The 13,895-nt window shown below is 33.4% G+C and overlaps 1 protein-coding gene across 4 annotated transcripts in view; it reads left to right on the plus strand.

Moving 5' to 3' along the window:
* Positions 1 to 2,906: 2,906 nt before the first annotated feature.
* The window catches only part of LOC108322522 (disease resistance protein RPV1), a 32,896-nt gene continuing 21,907 nt past the window's right edge, over positions 2,907 to 13,895 (plus strand). The window contains exons 1-6 of one of the 4 annotated variants that reach the window (XM_052868379.1): positions 2,907 to 2,992; positions 3,142 to 3,871; positions 5,230 to 5,306; positions 5,642 to 6,743; positions 6,844 to 7,119; positions 8,733 to 9,554. In XM_052868379.1, the coding sequence (XP_052724339.1) occupies positions 3,176 to 3,871; positions 5,230 to 5,306; positions 5,642 to 6,743; positions 6,844 to 7,119; positions 8,733 to 9,554 (2,973 nt within the window). In that variant the 5' untranslated portion in view covers positions 2,907 to 2,992; positions 3,142 to 3,175. Of the gene's footprint in view, positions 3,025 to 3,064; positions 3,872 to 5,229; positions 5,307 to 5,641; positions 6,744 to 6,843; positions 7,120 to 8,317; positions 8,686 to 8,732; positions 9,555 to 13,895 lie in introns of those variants that run through there. The other 3 variants (XM_052868378.1, XM_052868377.1, XM_052868380.1) reach the window with 3 other exon arrangements.

The raw sequence follows: 13,895 nt of genomic DNA on the forward strand, positions 1-13,895 counted from the left end.
AATATGTGTATTCTTTTAACTCTAATTATTTTTAACAAAAATTGAATATAATTTGAATCGTAGACATTTTTGACAAAGACAAGATATTATTTAGAATGTAATCATTCTTAGTGAAGACAACTTTAATATTCTTTAAACGAGTAGTCACTCACCTAAAATTCAAGTAGAATTTGAACAATCAATTATAGCTAATTTAGAATGTAACTACTCTCTTGATTATAAATACACAAATTGTTCTTGGTTAGACCGTCTAAATCTCTCCTTGAGATTAAAACCTCACAAAAAGTAAGGAACACTCTCGAAGAAAACATAATTTAAGCTAATCTACTTCATAAAGTGAAGAATTATAAAGGTTTTTACTTATCCACAAAGAACACATATCACTGTATAATCACTAAAAGATTTAAAGAATTGTTGATTATAGTTGTGTGTTTTTAATCTTAAATAATTCAAGCAAGATTTGCATATATGACAATTAATCATAATTAATAAAAAACCTCAAGTACTTTGTTTTCTTAAACATGTAACGTTTCAAGCAATTGACAGGACGTTCCTTGAGTTGAGCAGCGGTCTTGTAAGGTAAGGGAAGCTAGATTTGTCTTAAATTATGTTTTTTTATATTAAAATAGAATATATAAGAATAATATGATGTATTGGATGAAATTATGATGGTAGTATAGAATTTGATAGGTATAAATAATAATAGTTGGTATTATGAAGTGTTTCTGATTGTAATAATGTGAAATTGATGTTTTACGCTGTTATGAATATGTGTGATGAAGTTGTGCTATTGTTTGAAAATGAATTCAAAATGGTTGTGATGAGAAATGGTGATTTTTTTTGGTTTTATGCCTAAAATTGGGGTTTGTATGTTTGAGTTTGAGAATTTGGGATTGATGTGAGGAAACTATTGTCTAGGTGCTGTCATGAAGTAAATTGGAACTTGTTAGGAAGGCTAGATGGTTGAAAATTGTTATGTAGCAAAGAGAGACTTTATATTTGAAGTTTTCAAGTGTTTTTGAATAAAAAGGAGATTTTGAGTAGTGAAATTTTAAGGTAATGAGTATAAACTGTTTTTGGAAGGTTACAAGTCTGTCATTATACCTATTAGGACTTGTTTATCTACTAAAATCAGTAAAATCTATCACGGAAGGGATATTGGTTTCATAAGTTGAGTTTCTAGTCTATTTTAGAGGTTTTAGGTGTTGGGAATTGAAAGTAGGATAATTGGGATGAAACTGGGGTATTTAGGTATGTTATCTAGTGTATTAAGACTTGTCCATGCTGTTAGAGTGCTGAGTTTGAGTGTTGCAAAAGATAGAATTGATTTTAGGCACTTTTGATTTATTTGGTTGGTTTGGTACATTTAATTCCAATCCAAATTATTAGTGTAATACTCTACTTTCATTTATAAACATGTTTTCGTATCAATATTAGTGTTACATATTCTAAATTGATCATTTGGATTTGTCTAAGATGCACTAAAACCAAAAAAATCAGGTTGTTGTAAAAAACTGATAAGAATAATTGATTATCTCATTTGATAATCAATTATTCCAGTCAGATGGTCATATTTTCTTCAATGCTCTCGACAATAATCGATTATCACATATGATAATTGATTATTGTCATCCAAAATTCATCCAGAGCAATTTTGAGTGGTTTTTGGGGTTTTGGGTATCATTTTTGGACGTTCTTTAGGTCATTTTGGATCTTTTGGACCCTTCCGGAGCTGTTGGTGAAGATTTCAAAGTTGTCTTCCTTACCTAAATGTGAGTATCAAGATGCCATGAAGAAATTATGTTATTATGTGATTTATGATAACTTATAAGAGTGTTTATATTTCTTTAATGTATGATAAGTAGTCTTATGTATACAATGTGAATGTGGAGTGATATAAATGGTTTCAAAGGTATGGAAGAGAGTTCTAAGGAGGAACTTCTTAGTGGAAGTTTCAAGTGTTTTTAGTATGAATATATGGAGCTCAGTATTGGGGTTATCTTGAAACTCTAATAGTTATACATTCTCAAATAGAAAGGTTTCACGCATGTGGTTAGAGTAACAGGAGAGACCTTTCTCCATTTGGCAAAAGGGCGTTTGAGGACTAACCTTGTGATGTGTGGTAGGTGAAACCCAATTGGCAAGGGCTTTGCAAAGCAGTAGTGGCCACCACAAATGCATAACCCGTCATAGTTCGACATTTATTCTAAGCCCCGATAGTCAATTTAGGTCATTACATGTTAAGATGTTTGGGTTAATGTATATTTTATATGTGTGTGTGTGTGATTCATGATACATGCTATGTTAATATTATATGACTTTTCTTGTATCTAGCTTACCCTTGCTTTTGTGTTGTTTATTCTGTGTTGTTTTCTCTTTTGCGATGATCACCTCAATGGTGTGACCTTAGAGAAACAATTTTTACAATTGCTCTAGCGAGAGGTGATGGTGAAGTAGAGGTGTAGTTAGATAGATTTATAGAAGTAGATCTATTTTTTTATGGGAGGTTTGTTTTACCTAGTTGTTCTTTTAGCATCTATGTAAAGTTTAATTCTTTTAATTTTATACTATTAAAATGGGATGCTACAATAATCAATAATAATAAAATTAAAAAATAAATAATAACTTTAAATTTAATTTTTGAAATAACAATAATAATAATAAAACTGTAATTCATTATTTAATTAAAATTAATTTATAATATAATTTCATAATTTCATAATTTTATTATATTAAAAAAATATTTTAAACTTTTTGTTGTTTTTATTTATTTTTAGTTCAAAAAATCTTTTTTTTTCATTTTTCTTTATTCTCTTAAATTCATTCAACATAGTATAAGGTAAATTTCTCATTTATTCAATCCTTGGGCAAATCTCCTTGGGCACATCCCCTTTATTCTTGCACTACTTGTTGATCACGTTTGAGATACGTTTGAAATTCCACTGTCAGATCAGATGTATCAGTGATGAATGCGTGACTCGGCATTTAGAAAGTAAAGTTTATATTTTCAAATCGTCTTGTTAGGTGTGACTTAATTTGTCTTTTCTGTTATAAAAGTCTGTCACATACATAGTTTTTATTTTTATCTTCGTTTTTCTTTTCTGATTTTTGTTTACTTTTTTGGGTACTCTGAACTTTCAGGTCCATCTTCCTGTTTTTCGACCTTTGAACTGTTATGGCTTCCTCAAGTGGAAGAGAAACATCGTCAGGATCGTCCACGATTCAAAATTCTGGTTCAGAGGAGGATGTAGAGGCGCAGATGGATCAGAGGAAGAGGAAGAGAATGACATCGAACCGGGAATCAGCGAGGAAGTATCGAATGAGGAAACAGAGGCACTTGGAAGGTCTGGTTGCAACGGTGGCTCAGCTCAAGAATGAGAATCAGCGTATTAGCCAATCAATCAATATCGCTAATCAACGTATGAAGAATTCTGAAATTGATAACTCAGTTCTGAGAGCAGAAATGACTAAGTTGAGCTCTAGGCTTTGGAGCTTAAGATTCTATGATGTGTTTTTGAGTTTCAGAGGGGAAGATACGCGTGTTTCTTTCGTTTCACATCTCTATGCCTCTCTTCAAAATGCTGGAATCATTGTTTTCAAGGATGATGAGTCACTTCCAAGGGGAGATCACATCTCATACTCTCTGTTGCAAGCAATTGAACAGTCTCGAGTTTTTGTTGTTGTCTTCTCAAGGAACTATGCAGAGTCACAATGGTGTCTGAATGAGTTGGTGAGCATAATGCAGCGTCACAGAACCACAGGGCATGTGGTACTTCCAGTGTTCTATGGTGTTGATCCTTCTGAGGTTCGACATCAAACAGGCGAGTTTGGTAAAGCTTTTCAAAGCCTTTCGAACAGAACTCTTACAGAGGTATTGGACTTCCAACCTTTATCTTTTTGAGAAAAAAAATCAATCAGAAAAGGAAAAGTCAATAGTTTCAAGCGAAGATTGCATAAAAAATAAGAAAATTATGGGTAAAACAAATTTATTTGTGTACATACTAAATATAAATACTACAAGAAAATGGGGAGAGAAATAACTCTTACAGAAAATAATATTTATATTTTATGAGCGTAATTAGATTGTGTAGTGAATTAAATGTTTTATAAATACTTATTTTGTCATTTTTTCTTTGAAAAAAAGGTTTGTAATAGTATGCAAATACGAGCTAATCGACTTAATTCTGATATTGATTTATGTGATTATTCTATATTTATTTATTTTTAAATTTATAATAAAGTATTATTATGAATTTTGATATTTTAATTAGGTTGATATTTTAAAATTTATTAATTATCTACCACATGAAAAATGTCATATAAAAAATAAAATATAAAATCATAAGGACTACACCAAACTCATGTAAAGAAAATTTGATTGTAGTTGCATAATTTTTCAACTAGTCTTAGAGCATTGGATGTTATTACTATTTGTTACATCATAAACTAATGAATAGGAATAGAATTTAAGTGGGGTGGAGAAGATAAAAAGGTAAAAGTTGAGAAGTTTGGTGGTGCAATCTTTAATTTTTGGAACATCTCAATAAAGGATTGTATGTATCACATGTAGTTAAACCAACCTCTCCTATGATATTTATCTATTTGATTTTATCATGCAATGTTGCTCTCAACATGGCAAAGGAAGTATTCCCATCAAGTGTTGTGTTAGTTCTTTCCAAGTACGAGAAAACTTTAGTTTCAAACAAAGTTTATTTGATAAGACAATTATTTAATTTGAGGATGAAAAAAGAAACACCAATCATACATCATCCTGATGAACTTGTTACAAAACAAGAGAGTTTCATTAAACTGAATTTCATGAAAAATTATAGACCCTAATTCTTTTTTATCTTCTGTGTCAAAAAGTTGGAATGTGTTGAATATAGTAAAACTACATAAAAGAATAATCTCTTTTATATTAAATATACATATTAGTATTTTACTTATAACAGAAGAAATATAAATAAGTTCAAAATATAAATAAAAAATAATAATAAACTAATTAAAAATAAAAGATAAAAATAAAATATTTATAAAGACTTAGTAAAAATACAAGCTTGAGTGACATTAATATGTTGTGAGTAAACTATTTTTTAAACACTTACTCAACAACTTGGAGATATAATTAGCTGAACTTTTAATCAATTTTGTATGTAATAATTTTTGTATTTATTTTATTATATATAAATCTGACTATGGGAAATCTACCTAATTTCTTAACAACAACAGGAAAGTGAGAAGCAGCGTTGGATGGAGACACTTCGTGAAGCTGCCAGCATCTCAGGGATTGTAGTCCTAAATTCCAGGTACTTTCACTTTTTCTGTGTTCTTAGAATTTTTCATAAAATATTTAACATTCCATAATACTTAAATCTTCCACTAACCAATTCAATTGACTGGCTAAACATGCAAAGATATATGAGATAACAAATTTGATATCAAGTGAAGATTAATGTTACTAAACATGAAATCCTAATATATGTATCTTTCTCTTGTGTTGAGAAATGAAAGTATGTACAATCCACTGTATAAACTTAATGGAGGAACACACTTGCCCAACTATGTTTTCTCTTTGCAAAAATTCCCTCCAAGCCTGATGCATATATGTATACACCATTTTGTGGTTCATTTTATCTTACAGAAATGAGAGTGAGGCTATCAAAAGCATTATTGAAAATGTTACACGTTTGTTAGACAAGACAGAGCTGTTCATTGCTGATAATCCAGTGGGAGTAGAATCTCGGGTGCAAGACACGATTCAGCTGCTGGATCTCAAAAGATCAAACGATGTTTTACTGCTAGGAATGTGGGGAATGGGAGGCATTGGTAAAACAACCATTGCAAAAGCCATTTATAACAAGATTGGTCGTAATTTTGAGGGAAGGAGCTTCCTTGCACAAATTAGGGAAGTTTGCGGGAAAGACGGTGGCCAGGTCTGCTTGCAAGAACAAGTTTTGTTTGATATCAACAAAGAAACAAAAACAAAGATACACAACGTTGAATTTGGAAAAAATATATTAATGCAAAGGCTTCGCCATAAAAGGGTACTTCTTATACTTGATGATGTGAATAACTTGCACCAATTAAATGCTCTGTGTGGAAATCGTGAATGGTTTGGTTCAGGAAGTAGAATCATCATCACAACCAGAGATATGCATATACTTAGAGGGAGTAGAGTTGACAAATTATACATGATGGAAAGGATGGATGAAAGCGAATCTGTTGAGCTCTTTAGTTGGCATGCATTCAAGCAAGCAAGTCCTAGAGAAGATTTTGCAGAACTTTCAAGAAGTGTAATTGCATATTCTGGGGGATTGCCACTTGCTCTTGAAGTCCTTGGGTCCTATTTGTTTGATATGGAGGTAACAGAGTGGAAGAGTGTACTGGAGAAACTCCAGAAAATTCCAAATGACGAAGTGCAGGAGAAGTTAAAAATAAGCTATGATGGTCTAAGTGATAATACTGAGAAAGAAATATTTCTTGATATAGCTTGCTTCTTTATTGGAATGGACCGAAATGATGTCATACATATATTAAATGGCTGTGGACTTTGTGCAGAAAATGGAATACGTGTCCTAATAGAGCGAAGCCTTGTGACTGTAGATCATAACACGCTTGGTATGCATGATTTGTTACGAGACATGGGAAGAGAAATCATTCGTGGAAAATCACCAAAGGAACCTGAAGAACGTAGCAGATTATGGTTTCATGAGGACGTGCTTGATGTACTATCAAAAGAAACTGTAAGACCTTCATATATTGTTAAAATTCATTTCTACGACTTTTTGTACCACATCTATAAGCCATTCATTATTTTACCCTTTTCACCATTTTATTTCATAGGGAACAAAAGCTATTGAGGGATTGGCTTTGAAGTTACCAAGAACTAGCACAAAATGTTTGAATACTAAAGCTTTTAAGAAGATGAAGAAACTTAGGTTACTGCAACTTGCTGGTGTAGATCTTATTGGGGATTACAAATATCTTTCCAAAGATCTGAGATGGCTTTGTTGGCGTGAATTTCCTTTAACATCCTTTCCAGCAAACTTCTATACAAGAAGTCTTGTTTCTGTTGAGTTAGAACACAGTAATGTTACACATGTCTGGAAAGAAGCCCAGGTATGAGTTTAGTTTTATGCATTTTATTTCATGAAATTGAAGGGACCTTAAGGGTCTATGAAAGGAGGAAGGGAATTAAAAACAATATATGATGTTTAGGAGGAGGGAAAGTTAGTTAGACAGTTGGGGTAGGTGTGTTTGGGTTTAGGTGTTAGCTATATACGGGGGAGAGAGTGTCTCGAGGAAGACACGTTTTGTTGTTAGTTGTTTGACAGGAATATTACATCTTGTGTGAAGGAAGAATTGTTTTCTTGGATGCTATCGAACATTTCCTTTGTACCTCGTATATCAATACAGTCTACTTTTTGTGAGTTGTGTGCGTGTTGTGTGTTAAATCAAGGGTGTCTTGGCAAGAAACCTATCAATTGGTTCGACCTCTGAAGGGGAAAGTCATGGAAGGGAGAATGAGCATGCTAGAAAGAATGGTTAGTGAACAAGGAATGGCCTTGGACAGTCTATGGGAGGAGACCCGAGAAAGACATCAATAGTGTAGAATGCTCCCTTTCATCTTTTGTTGGTATTATTGAAGCAAGACTTTCTTGGAGTTTTGACAACCCCGATAAAGAAGAAAATCACCCCATGCTTCCTGTCTTCAGCCGGAGTCTTACCCCTTCTTCCTCACTTTATTAGAAGGATATTTGTTTTGCCTATTTGCTGAAATGTCCTTTCGATATTCTCATCATCACCATTCAAAAGGTCTTCTAAGATGTAACTTTAATATGTTTAAATACATACATACATACATGTATATATATATATATATATATATACACATATATAATATGTTAAATGATCACGAGATAATGTTTTCAAACTAATATAGAAAAGATTTGAGATTTTTTTTTAAAATATTGGAATTTTGGTATAACCTGAAAAAAAAATGTTAGAGTTAGTGAAATTTACACAAATAAATATTTGACTTGCTATTCACGAAGGTTTGTTTGTGATACATTGCAATTGAGTTGGGTTAAACTCCCAACTACGTGTCTAAAAAATCTAAATTAGTCCAACTCATTTTGTCTCACTTAACTTAAGTGGAGAGGGGTCTTCTAAGTTAAGAAGGAGTGTAAATTTTGCAACCTTTGGGATAGAAAGAGAAAAAGAGAAAATTTGTTGGCATATTCACCAAGCTACCTTAGTAAAAGTATGATTCCCGCGCTTTGTTAATCGCTGGATCGGGCTGAAATATTTTTTGCAGGTTTGGTGGTTGTCAATTGAACGTTTGTAGTTAGAGATATCAGGGTTCAACTATTATTCTATTTTAGGTTTTTTTTTTTCTTTGTTCTTCATGTATGAAAGTATTATTGTTTTGATGCATTGGTTGTAGACACTTATTTATACTTTTAATTTGATTCTCTTGTACCCTTATTTAATATTAGTGGAACTTGATTGACTGACGTGCATGTGGATTTTTATCTCACGAGGGATTTTTCACGTTAAAAGTATTGATATTCTCAATTTTTATATTATTGTTACCATTTTCTATTGTTGTTGCTCTTTAGTTTGTGATAATTATTTCTGCTGCATACTTTTTTTTTGTTGCTTCATACGCTTCCATTTATGTTTTAAGGATTTATTTCTAAATTTTCTTTATGGTATTTAATTTCTTGCAGGTGATGGAGAATCTGAAAATTCTCAATCTAAGTCATTCTCACAGTTTAACTCATAGTCCAGACTTTTCCAATATGCCTAATCTCGAAAAGCTAGTTCTCGTAGGTTGTCCAAGGTTGTCAAATGTTTCCCCAACCATTGGACATCTCGATAAAGTTCTTCAAATAAATTTGCAAGATTGTATCAGTCTTCGTAACCTTCCAAGAAGTATCTATAAGTTGAAATCTCTTAAAACACTCATTCTTTCAGGCTGTCTAATGATTGATAAGTTGGAAGAGGACATAGAACAGATGGAGTCTTTGACAACCCTTGTTGCTGATAAGACTGCAATCACAAAAATTCCTTTTTCTATTGTAAGATCAAAAAGCATTGCGTATATTTCTTTGTGTGGCTATGAAGGGTTCTTACGAGATGTGTTTCCATCTATCATCTGGTCTTGGATGTCTCCAACGAATAGTCTTTCATCCCATATGCAAAGATTTGCGGGCATTTCATCTCTTGCTTCTTTAGATGTGCCAAATAACAGTTCCCATCATCTAGCATCTATTTCCAAGGACCTTCCAAAACTTCAAAGTCTTTGGGTAGAGTGTGGCTCTAAACTTCAATTATCTCAAGATACGAAAATTATTTTAGATGCTTTACATGATACAAATTCAGGGGAATCAGAAACAACTGCAACTACATCACAAATGTCAAATATCAATGCTTTTACATTAATTGAATGCAACAGTCAAGTTCACCTATCAGGATCAAATAGATCTCTTTTAATTCAAATGGGAATGAGTTCTAAGGTCTCCTACAATCTAAAAGAGAGCATTTTACAGGTTTTCCTCTTTCTCTCTTTCATTATCTTATACTTTTAAAATATATATATATATATACGTAGTATTGTATATCTTATAAGGTTTAAGTATTGCCTTATCTTTCGGCAGTCGATTTTTTTAATATAACAATTGCAGGTGGTTATTTGGAAGTGTATAATATTATGTCAGTATAAAATATTGAAAAATATAAAAGTGATCATACAACAAACGTTGGTAGTAGACTCTACTTAAAATGTTCTTTTTAATATTACATTAATAACTAAGAAACTTGTTGAAATGAACTCTGGGTTGGTAATATTTGGTTAGAGAAAAGTTGTCATATGCAGAGAAAAAATTGCATCAAATATTGACATAAAAAATTGCTTTATAGACTAGTCTTAAATATTGTGTAATGTTTTTAAGAATTATTTTTATTTTAGAAGATACGGTAACAAATAAGAAACTTGTTGAAAGGAACTATTGGTTTGTGATATTTATTAGATATAAATAGAAAAGGAGAGGAGAGGAAAAACGAGATGAATTTTATATCTTGAGCTTTAGCTCTTTCTGATGGAGAAGCCCTTGGAGGGCAGAGCGCCCTCCTATTTCTTGTTCTTTTCATTATATTGAATGAAAGCATTTTTTTGCTCTTTTCAATTCTTGGTTCTTAACAGATTCTCAATTTATAGTTGGTTAAATCAATTGTTAGAAATAGGTAAAGGATCATATGCTGCTGTTACCATCGTGTGATCATCGTTATGGCTGACTTTAAAGGGGACGCTCAAGGACATGCTTGAGAAGTAGCCATGCATGCTTACATTTTGTCAAAACAAGTCAAAACAAAACGGGGTGGCATGAATCCATCATCTAACAAGCACTATTGCCCCTAACAATACGAACGGACGAATGCTTGGTTGTAGATAAAAACCAAGGCTGTTGGAAGCAACCTTAAAGAATTGGAGACGAAAACAATAATCATCACCAAAAGGACGATTTGTACAAACATGGATATTCTGCACCACTAGTGAAGTGTGTCTTTGAAAGATAAGTCGAGTACACCATGAACAATATGTGGACTGTTAGTAAAAGTTGTTCAAACTAAGCAGTATTGAAGCAATTGAAACAAATTTTCAGAAGAGAAGAACTGCAACTCAATTCTTACATAATTACAACATTACAACACTGAAAAACATAACTTCCTAAATGAAACATTACTTTCCATTAGCCAACTTCCCATGAGTCAACCCATAAATTGTTCTTACATAGCCGAGACGTAACCTAAAAAAACTTCCAAGACTTCTTGAATGCTTCCAACCTTCAATCCTCAAAATATTCATCCTCATTAAGATGAAAGGATGAAAGGGGTTGTGCCTTCAGAAGACAACGCTCAAGTCAGTCTCTCACATCAACATGTAATAAATTCGTAATTAATGAAAACGTAAACCATTTACCTAGTAATAAGTGCTATTTATACTTATCGAATGCGTTTTTTACTTAGATGGGTCAAGGCCCATTGACCCAAATACTTGTTGTATCATGGACTATCGTAGTTAATCATGAGAATGGTGTTTCTCATGATATCGGTATTTGGTAGTCGTCCTATAGAGTTTTGCAAAGAAAATTTACATCTTTAGTCATAACCTGTTACGTACCTGAGTATGAAACTTAACCAGAAAAACCTCTCACACACTCAAAATAAGCAAAATAATAATGAAAGAATGGAACTGAACTAAAGAATTTCTTTTATTGATTATAATATTTGAATAAACAAAGGTAAAAAATAATTGGGAGCATAACCTCCCTCACAAGATGGTAGTCACCTATCAACAACTCAATAATCAAAAGCATACCTTTAACCCTAGACTCTCCCTTTATTTATACTAATTATTTCCTACATAAAATATTTCTCTAGAATAAAATATTTCCCTAGAATAAAATCTTTCTCTAGAATAAAATATAAATATTGTTCTAAATAAAATCTTTCCCTAGAATAAAAGATGAATATTGTTCTAAATAAAATATTTCCCTAAGATATATTCTTATTTACTATAATTATTTCTAAATATTTCCCGCCTATCCTAATTGTTGTCATAGTTAGGATAGTCACTCTTCAACCGATCGGGTCCAGCTCCTGTTCGGCTTTGGTTCGCCTGCACCCTACCGTTCGGCTCCAGCTCTTCAACACCTTCCACCGTTCGGCTAGACCTCTCCACGCCTTCCACCGTTCGGCTATCGTTCGGCCTCACTTCCCTCCTACCTTCCTTCTCCTTCTCCTTCTCATATACTTTCTAAACCTTATTATTACCCCCTACCTTATACCGTAACATTACACCCCACTGCAAAACAACCTTGTCCTCAAGGTTGGAACTGTGAAACTTGATCTCTTGGCTTCTCTTCATCATCGTGTTATCATATGAAGGGTACTCACTGGCTATTGCCCTCCAATTGAGGTTAGGAGGTTTGGGTGGTGGTAAAACCTCCTCCAATGTCTTCCATTCTCCGTCCAGCATTCTGGTCACCACTTTTCCAGAATCATAAGCCTTGAGGAATTGGTCTTCGATGTCTTTCAGTACTTCACGTCGCTCTCTCCCTTCTAAGAGCCTGGTTTGACAGCCTCAAAAATGCCTTACTCAGCTGGGGTTTCAAGAACACAAAAAGTGATTCCTCACTCTTCACTCTAAGAGGTACAGATCACATTACCTTTCTACTTATATATGTGGATGATATAATTGTCACAGGGAACAACACCAAATTTTTAGAATCCTTCATCAAACAACTCAATGTTGTGTTTTCCCTTAAGGACCTTGGTCCACTACACTACTTCTTAGGCATAGAAGTTCAAAGAGATGCATCTGGTATGTACTTGAAGCAATCGAAATACATAGGAGACATCCTGAGGAAATTCAAAATGGAAAATGCCTCATCTTGTCCAACACCTATGGTAACTGGCAAGCAATTTACAACTGAAGGGGAGAAGTTAAAAGATCCAACCGTGTTCAGACAAACTATAGGAGCATTGCAATACTTAACAAACACAAGGCCTGACATAGCATTCTCAGTTAACAAACTCAGCCAATTCATGAGCTCTCCCACTATAGATCACTGGCAAGGCATCAAAAGAATATTGAGATATCTTCAAGGTACCATCCAACACTGTCTACACATTAAACCATCCACTGACTTGGACTTAACAGGCTTCTCAGATGCAGATTGGGCCACAAGTGTGGACGATAGAAAATCCATGGCAGGTCAATGTGTTTTCCTTGGTGAAAAACTTGTTTCCTGGTCCTCAAGGAAGCAAAAGGTAGTCTCAAGATCTAGTACAGAGTCAGAATATAGAGCCCTGGCTGACTTAGCTGCTGAAATAGCATGGACTCGTTCACTCCTTGATGAGCTAAGACTCCCTCTGCCAAGAAAACCAACACTGTGGTGTGATAACTTGAGTGCCAAGGCATTAGCTTCAAATCCAGTTATGCATGCTCGATCCAAACACATTGAAATTGATGTGCACTACATCAGAGACCAAGTGTTGCAAAATGAGATTGTTGTGGCCTATGTTCCATCAGCTGATCAAATTGCTGATTGCCTCACTAAAGCATTAACTCACACACGATTCAACCAACTCAAAGACAAACTTCGGGTGACTCTCTCACCCATCAGTTTGAAAGGGGGAATTAGAGACAAGATCCCTTAATGTGTGGATCCAATGATTTTCCTTAATACTGTCAATCATTGTAGTTAGTGTAATTACCAATCAATGGCTGTCAGCATTATATGTTACCTTATTTGCTTGTAGTATCTTAATGCTAGCCTTAATCATAGGATCATGTATTGCTAGCATTTGCTATATATGTACACGATAATCATGAGATCAGAGATATCGTTCTTTACCTCTCATTACGTTTTCTAACTAGAGAGACAAATAAAAGAAAAAAGAGGCAATGATGAAAAGGAATTCACTATTTTATATTTCCTTACATAAAAGGTAATATATATACACAAAAGATGACCTACCAGAATAAGGGTAAAAACACAAATGTCTTATATGCAATACTATTTTTGAGTATAGCTAATCATAATATATTATTCTGTTATGTTGTTTTCAATTTTACTTTTACATCCTGTTTTGTTTTTGCATATGCTCTGTTAGGGCAGATTGGATCTTCCTTCTATTAACAGACTCATTGATTATACATTTACTTTATTCGGTTCCTGACTTGAATGTTAGATTAGAGTATCTTCACATGTACAAACATCAGCTGGTTCATCTGTAATAAAATATACATCTCAAACACAAGGAAGAAGAAACTCATCATGGTCTTTTGTGAAACCTTATCATCCTTTATAAAGGACACGTCATGG

This window comes from Vigna angularis, chromosome 9, assembly GCF_016808095.1.
Source record: "Vigna angularis cultivar LongXiaoDou No.4 chromosome 9, ASM1680809v1, whole genome shotgun sequence".
Classification (NCBI taxonomy): domain Eukaryota; kingdom Viridiplantae; phylum Streptophyta; class Magnoliopsida; order Fabales; family Fabaceae; genus Vigna; species Vigna angularis.